The sequence below is a fragment of the Carassius gibelio genome, chromosome A8 (genome assembly GCF_023724105.1).
Source record: "Carassius gibelio isolate Cgi1373 ecotype wild population from Czech Republic chromosome A8, carGib1.2-hapl.c, whole genome shotgun sequence".
Lineage (NCBI taxonomy): Eukaryota > Metazoa > Chordata > Actinopteri > Cypriniformes > Cyprinidae > Carassius > Carassius gibelio.
Genome location: NC_068378.1, coordinates 392,546 through 401,422, shown reverse-complemented (window position 1 = coordinate 401,422; position 8,877 = coordinate 392,546). Strand labels below are relative to the sequence as shown.

Here is an 8,877-nt window from a genome sequence, read left to right as displayed (position 1 = left end):
GCTTATCTTCACCTTCCTGACCAGTGTTTGTTTTAAGCGTTAGGGTTGCCGCTCTAATGGATTGAATTAATTGATTAATGCTTTTATCCAATTAGTGCTCTCTCATGCAATTAATCAGATAGCCTCGAGTGTAAGCGCCTGCCGTGGGCCGCAGCTCGGCAGACAGATGGTTTAGGCTCAAGTTCATGATATATAAAACTCCCTTTTTCCTTTTCCAACTACACCTGGCTCCCTAACACAGAAGACATTGCTCTTGGGCTAAGCACATTATCCGGATTCTTGCTGATCACAAGGTTTCAGCTTTGAGAAATGTTTTTCAGGTAGATCACCTAAATGAAGGTGTGTTTTCTTGCTGCAGTCCTGTGGAATCCAGGAGAAAATCAAAGAGTTTAGATCCGTGAATGCTTTAAAAGCATTTTGTGTGTCGGAGGGGATGGCAAATTCACTGTGGCATGTATTGAATTATGTATTTGTTTAACAAGAAAGAGAACGCCATAACAAGAAGTCAAGGATCGATACAGCTTTTCCATTATTGATGTATTGCAACTGGATCCTTTTTAAGTGATGTGACGTCACTTAAAAAGTTTTCAAAGCTGCACACTGATCTATAAGTTTCCATTTAGTGCCTTTTCCCTTTAAATAAAGTATTTTGCTTTTCTAATTGGTTATCTTTGCTCTGTTACAGGTGATCAGATGTTGAGGTCAACATGAACTCACCCATGTCAAACTCTCAACCCTGCAGGTCACGAAGTACCGTGACACATGGATCTAGATTGGGATAATAATGCCTCTGATTTTGAGTAACATCTTGCATTTATGAAAAATTGAGGATTGCTTTTTTTGTCTTTGGGATTTGAAGCATGCAAAATGGTTGGAATACACCCTTTTTGTTAAAGCAGTTAGCATGGAGCATTCATAAATTTCCAGACACACAATGGGATTGCCAAGATTGAACGATAAAACATCATTTTTTTGTCTTTTTTGAACATGTTTGCAGTTTCATCCAGTAGCTGTTCAACTTAAAACTCAACTCGAGCACAGATAGGACTTCAATGGCTTTGTGATTGGAATCTGTCATTGAGAAACCCAACATAGATATCAAACAGAGGAGTTATAGCTGTGTGTCACTGAAACGGCTTCATCTTTCTAAGAAAGATTCCTCTTAAATGCCCTCTTGAGGACCCGGTGGCCTCTGTGATGACCAAAAACCTATTGGATTTATAGTTTCATTGAGCAGCGGCAAACTCTCGTTTACCTTCCTCAACCCCGGAGTCAAGGAGCTTTTCTCAAGCAATCAGGCGGTTGGGTGGAAAGCTTCATCTTGAACGAGTTTCTGACTTCTGCCCCATGTAGAGACCAGAGCGTTTTCAAACATGGCTCCCCACTGGAGAGCAGGAGCTCAGGTTTTGGCAGTGACTCTGGGAATCATGCAGTGCTGCGGATGGCTGTCCGCTCAGACCATAAGGACTAGTGTTGGGATGATGGGAAGACGTCCGGAGCCATGGCCGATGTCCCATGAACGGGTGAAGAGGGGATGGGTGTGGAATCAGTTCTTCGTCGTGGAGGAATACACCGGGACAGAGCCGCTTTACGTCGGAAAGGTAGGACTGCAGAACATGTTTTTGGTTGCATGCTTAGTGCTTATTTTTCTATGCAGGAGAAAATCTATAGACGGTTTCAATGGCAACAACATAAACAAATGTTACTGCTCATGAGCACTTTTGTGGACCTAACTTAACTTCCAGTAGACTTCCAAATAGAATCAATAACAACAGCCAAGTCCTTCTAGACTTTAGTTTGTTATATTTTTTGATAACAAACAAAATATGTTTGCTGCGTGGATCGGGCGGACTTAATGAAAATGCAAATTCATTCTTTGCCAGCAGGAGATGTTTTAAAGCAAAGACATAAAGCGCGAGAAATAGAGGTTTCCCCAGTAACAGCTGTAAACGAAGCAGAGCTGGTACACTCACACTCACAGGCATATAACATTCAAGTCTTTCTTTCAGAAATACAGCGATATAAAAACACCTGTGCCTCGTTTGGATATTTAAACATATAAATGTAAGGAATTATTATTATTAAACGTGCAGTAAGTAATGTTATTCATGTTTATTCAATGAAGCCTTTTTGAAAATCGATCAGTTTTAAAATTGTGGCGAGTCTCCAAAAATAAATAAATGTATGGGAACACATCCCACAGCACAACCACCTGAGCACAACTTCAGTCTACTCATCACCTTGACTTTAACTGCGTTTGTAGATGGCACCGCTAGGCAGACCGATATAACACAGACTGGAAGTTAACTTAGGTCCATGAAACCGTCTATAGCTGCACAATGAAAGCCAAATCACGTTTGGTGTTTTTTTTTATTTATTTTTTTATGCATGGCGGGGGTGCGGGCACGTAGATATTTGGATATTTTTGAATATATTGCATGATATTCGATATCTGTTCGAATTAGATTTTTCTCAAAAGTGACAGCCCTAACTAGAAGTTAAGCATACAGTAATTTAGTGGTTTTTTTTCATACATTAGAATTTTTTCTATTTATCTATTTACTTTTTTCTAAATATAATGACTATCATGCATTTTTACCATCATTTACAAAAGATAACCATAAAAATGTAATTCAACGTAGGTTATATAAGAAAAACTCTACTTTTATTCTTATATTTTGAACACGAATCATTAGATGACATTAAAATACCGTATTTGAGAAACACTCCATTGTATCCATTTGCCAGCAAGAAGTTTTCAATTATTTAAAATGTCACAATTTTAAACAATATTATCACTTTTTCTTTTACATATTTTAATAAGCACAGGAGCTAGTTTCATAATATGCAGTCAACGTGTTAAAACTGTATCTAAAGAACTAGTTTACCTATCTAGCAGCTAAGAGGTAATCAGTCTTACATTTTTCATTCAAATTAGACCAGTTTTTATGTTTTTTATTGTTATTTGTATAATTGAAGTAGACACTGTATTTATGATGCTTTCTATGTTTACCAAAATGGGATGTCTTGTTTTTGAACCATTTGCAGTACTTAACATTTATACTGAAAGTTGCAGTAATTTTAATGTTATTTTTAATGTTATTATTATTATTATTATTATTTTTAGCTGATTAGTTTTGTAATCTCTAGAGAGCGTCAATATTTAAACTTCAATAGCAAATATAAAAAATAAAAAAAAATCCATTGCAATGAATAAATTTTCCCTTCATTCATCGACTCGAAATGTTAATGGTACTCTCTTTGTAGCATTTTTATACATAATAAAAATTGTATTGCTAAATATTGTAGATTTTATTATATTGCAGATTAAATACAACTCTTAAGTTAATTTAGTCTTGAATCAATAGTATCTTGATATTTTTTTGTTTTTAGTGTGTGTGTGTGTGTGTGTGTGTGTGTGTGTGTTTGTGTGTGTAGCTATATAGTAATTGTATTAGTTGTGGTAGTAGTGTGTTGTAGAGATATAAGCGACTCATGCAGTAATTCATTAAGAGATTGCGTGTGTGCCAGAAAAAGAGGAGCTGATGTCTAAATGAGAGCCATAAAGGATGATGTGAGAAATGGAAGGGGGATTCTGGAGAGAGATGATTTTATTAATAAAATTAGCCAGAGTTACTGCTCCCTGTGAAGTCAGTCGGGCCGTGAGCCCAGACTATTAATAGATCTGCTAGTGTTGTGTGTCTATTGCTCACCGTATCATAGACTTTAATTAGAGAGATATAGAATTAAATATGACCATTGCCTTTTACCAGTGATGGTCATTTAAAACAATCCCTTTCTTTCTCTTTCCTCACTCCCACACTGTCCTGTGATTAATCTGCTAATGAACTATCATTTTTCTAAACGTTTGGCCTCTGCATCGACAGCTGTCTTTAACACATTTGTAAAATGAATTTCACTTACCATTGCATTATTATGTAAGTGGTTTCATGTGTCTGTATTGCACGGCTTGACTATATGTTTGCAGTCTAATGAGATTCAATGTACCGTGCAAATTTTATAGCACAAAAATAACTTTTTAAACAATGCAGAGCATTTCTATGCACCTGTTCTCATTCTGCCCCCCCATGAGATCTGGCAAATCAAACACAAAAATGCACTTGGAAATGTCATGCTACGAAGGAAAAATGCATTTTGAATTACATCTCGTGTTGAGAATCGTCAAAAAGTTTGAACTTTTTAAAAACGAGTCCTGCTGAGTTGACCTGTGAGATGAATAAAGACATTTTATAAAGACTACACCTGCTGGAGTGGCTTTAATATCACGTTCGTTCTTTTAATTTAATAGCTTTAATTGCAGCCATTAACTTAAAGTCCAATAATGCTTCATTACGACCCCAGTCTTTCTTCACCAAATGTCTTACGTTTTATCTTCAAGGAAAGTGCACTTGTATTCACAAAATCCTCCGGTGACCTTCTGCTATTTACATTAGACTTTCAGACCGCATCGACTCAAAAGGCTTGTCGGAGAAACCTGGACATCCTGAAGGTTAATTCTACGCATCAGTCCCTTTTCTGCAAAGAGCTCTAAGAGCGAGTGAAAGTGGCGAAAAGGCCACTGCACCATTTCCCCCCCTCTAACTCTGAGCCTTGAAGTCCAGACGTATGTAAACCTCGAGTCGATAAATATTAGAAGTCTCTTTGCAGGGAAAGGCAGCAGGGCAGCACAAATGAACAGTGGAAAGAGAGTTTTTACACGCCGAACACCGACAAGAACATCCCGCCATATGGACAGCGCAGCAAAGTGGAAAGATTTCCACTGCGCTTTGAAAGTGTGCCAGCCTCCTCCTCCAGACGAGCGCCGAACACTGATTGATAGGATTTGAACGTGTAGAGCCGAGACGCTGAACAGACGGCGTTCATAACACGCATGCCAAAGATGTCTCAACGTGTGCAAATAATTTCCTGCAGACTTGAGTGAATCATTCAAACTTTCACGCAGGATTATTTTTGTGTATCTGAATTTTTTTTTTTTAGGCATACAGTAATTGTTAAAGCCAAACTATTATTTATTCAACAGTTAGGATTGGAAATGAAGAGCTGTTTAATTAATAGGGGAGTTTGCTTCCCCATCATTATTTAGATTTTATATATATATTTATATACTTAGTTTTCTTTATTAATTCTTGAATGAGCTTTTATTGATTTATTATTGTTATTATTATTATTATTATTATTATAATGTCTTATACTTTATCTTGTTTTGTTGTCGTCATTATTATTATTGCTATTATTATTGCTATATTTTACTATTTATAATTAATGAATGAATTAATTAATTTATGCTTCAAATTATTAGTTATCTTAGTTTTTAATTGCACTTTAGTGTACACTTTTAATCTAGCATTATTATTTTATTTTATTGAAACTATTTAAAATACTACTACTACTAATAACAATAATTGTATTTAAATAATATTATTTAAATTATTATTAAAAATAATTATAAGTATGAAATAATTAAATATATGAGCATTGAATAATTATAAATATAAAAATAAAAATAACTATTATTTTAAATAATTATATTTATTGAATGATTATAAATAATAATTAATTATCATTAATACTAAATATTATTTTGTATTTATTAGTAGTAGTTTTTGTTTTGTTTAGCAATAATAACTATGTTTCTCCCCCTTTTAAAGAACTAAATTGATCCAAACACTGCTTATTGAATTTGAGAATCAGATTAAAGTTGCATCCTACTTCAAGTGTTTCATCTTTATAGTCTGCATTTCACTCAGTTGAATAATTGATAAATAATTATTAGTTTCATACCGTCTCTGCTTCATAAGCATCTGACAGGCCAAAAGTCCTGGTTAAAAATGTATTGGGATGTTCATGCAAAATCTCTTTTTCCATGAATCGCAATAGTTTAAATGTCAGAGGTGTTCGTCGAATCTGCATGTTGATTGCGAGACGAAACTTTATGAATGCATTATTAATGTTTTGATCTTTCGCTTGAGAGAGAGTGTTTTGTAGCTAATGGATTTCATCGAAACAAAAGGCCTGTGTTTGCTGATGAGGTTTGGCCGTCGTCACCCGACGTGCAGATGTCTAGACTCAAGTCTCTGTTGAGAATGTCACACGGTTTTGTTTGCTGTTCATGCTGCAAAGAAATATGTTAAATCATCAGACCCATACAAATTAAGTTCATCAGAAGCCACACTGGAAGTTATCAGTGATTGTTCATGATCAGAGATGATAGTGCTGATAGTATTAGATTTATGAGTGTTCCTGTAGCTCAATTGGTAGAGCATTGCACTATTAAGCGCAAGGTTGGGGGTTCGATTCCCTGGGAACACATGATTGGTAAAAATTGATATCCTGAATGCACTGTGAGTCGCTTTGGATAGAAGCGTCTGCTAAATGCATAAGTTAATTTTTTTTATTTGGAAATTAGTGCTCTTATTGAGCAATAATGCATTCAATTGATCATAATTGACAGTAAAGACATTCACAATGTTACCAAATAACAATGTTTTCAAATAAATACTGTTCTATGAACCTACTATTCATCATCATTGGTAATAATGTTCCTGTGGCTCAATGGTAGAGCATTGTGTTAGTAGTGCAAAAGGTTGTGGGTTCGATTCCCAGGGGAACATATGTTAGGTAAAACAAAAGTCGCATTGGATAAAAGTGTTTGCTAAATTCATAAAAGTAAATGTAATCCTAAATGTTAGCAGCAAATCAGCATGTTAATATGATTTCTGAAGATCAAGGTAATGAAAGGTAAAGCTTGAAGAAATGATGCTGAAAATACAGCTGCGCATCACAGAAATAAATGACACTTTGCAAAATATCTACATTGAAAAAACTTTTTAAGTTGTAATCATATTTCGCAATATTACGGTACTATATTTTTTATTAAAAAAAAAATAAAAAAAAAAGATGAGTGAGCTTCTTTCAGAAACATTAAAAGAATCTTCCCGACCCCAAACATTTGAACTTTACTGTATGTTTGAAATAGTTATAAGGAATAAAATATACCTGCAGCCCGAAATGCTTTGAAAGATATTTCAACAGATTAGTGGAAGTGGGACTTTCTGAGCCGTGTGTCTGGAGCTTTTCCTTCTTCGGCGCTCATCAGAGGTGAGATATTGGGAGTGTCGGCTAGCTCCTTCACTGTGACTAGCGGCTAACAGGTTAGCGTGTGACCTGAGAGGTGTTTGTTTCCAGAAGCTTTACTTTCACTGTTCCTCAGCGGAGGAATGATCTTCACAAGCCTCCAGAACGTCTCACATCTTCTGAGGAGCCTTGATTTCTCCAGCTCTCAGTCACTGTGTTTGGATCATTTACATCTCATTTTACTAAAACAGATTATTGCAGATATAGAGTGATGACTGATATTTATATGCATTTTTACTGTAATAAAGATTTAATTTATTGACATTACAAGCAGTTAGAATTTGATAGTTTCTGTCGATATAAATCAGCATCTGCACCAAATATTTTTGTAAATATTTAATTAAAATATTTATATTGAATATCTATTCTTATGCATTACTTTGAATACAATTGAACTGCTTTAAAGCTATGTGAGCCCTGATGCATCAAATATGATACCCATCATAAATATGTATGCAATCAGATAATATTTTTTATTTTGGTTCGATAAAATGTTCAATTTCAAAAAAAGAAAAAAAAAAAACATTTTCCAGTTTAATTGCATGTGCATTTTTTTATGTTTTCTAATCATACCATTAGTTTATCAACAATCTAATCACGAACTCTGCTGGAATTAATTGTGAACCAAGTCTACTTTGTGTAGTGCTAATTGCCGTCTGTGTAGTGTTCCCAAACAGTCACTTATCTCCGTTAGACGATGCCTATGTAGACAGCAGGCAGCAAAGAAGCAGTAGTGTTTTTATCCTCAGGTATTCTCAAACTGTGTAGTGAAATGAAGCCGGCTTGAGGACTGCAAAGTGATTAGTATTTGGTTTAAGGGATTAAATGAAGTCAGAATAATCATATATTGCGAATGGCTGCAGAGTTTTAAAGATGAAAGCTATTAGCAAGCAATGCAGCATGACCTTTTGACCTCTCAAGTTAAATAACGGCACTTGACAGGAAAAAAGATGCATCTCTGTTTCTCTCTGTGCCGTGTTTATTCTGCTTTCATTTCAGTTGGGGAAACAGCAGAGTCAGAGCAAATCAAGAAGAGTCAGCAGATCTGATTATTATGTGCTGCGTTCCTAATTAAGGCAGCAGATGTGATGTTGATCATATGATCTCCGTTTGCGCTAAACGACTCCAGGAGCGCGTCGTGTTTCAGTTCTCCGATCAAACGCTCGCTGTGAGCAGACAGGAGGAGGATTTCTTATCCTCCAGCTCTCCAGATATTGCCAGTTTTCTTTGTCTTCCTGTTAGAGAGGTTTTTTTTTTATTACTGTTGAAATATTGATACACCGAAAAAGAGGATATTTCCAAGCACATGTTTTATTCGACTGAGAGAGGATTTGAAATGAGGAAAGAGGGCGGATAAAAAAAAAAAAATGCAATACTGTAGGCCGGCTTGCGTTATTCCCATGTTTTACGACAAATACCTAATGAAAATCCCCACGGGGTGATAGAAGCTGCTGTTTAATTAAGAGTTGATCAAATATTTAACACGTCGATGATGGAGAGGGTGATTTCGCTCTGTCCACTGCTGTTTAGGAGACTTTCCAGACGCATTATAATGTGGAACAGGCACAGACTGAAGCTAAAGAAACCCGAAATGATACAGTCGACGGAGCATTACAACACTGCAGCGCTGCAGACACCTCTGCATTTCAATAGCTCACATCAGCCTTTCAGCAACAACATCTCCCCGCTGATAAAAAACAGCTCAAACCTGAATTAAAGAGC

At 35.7% G+C, this 8,877-nt stretch overlaps 1 protein-coding gene across 1 annotated transcript in view; it reads left to right on the top strand.

Annotated features, from left to right (window-relative positions):
* Positions 1 to 208: 208 nt before the first annotated feature.
* LOC128018092 (cadherin-22-like) overlaps positions 209 to 8,877 on the top strand; it is a 13,488-nt gene continuing 4,819 nt past the window's right edge. Inside the window, exons 1-2 of the mRNA XM_052603470.1 lie at positions 209 to 320; positions 686 to 1,601. Of these exons, the coding sequence (XP_052459430.1) occupies positions 1,374 to 1,601 (228 nt within the window). The 5' untranslated portion in view covers positions 209 to 320; positions 686 to 1,373. The remainder of the gene's footprint in view (positions 321 to 685; positions 1,602 to 8,877) is intronic.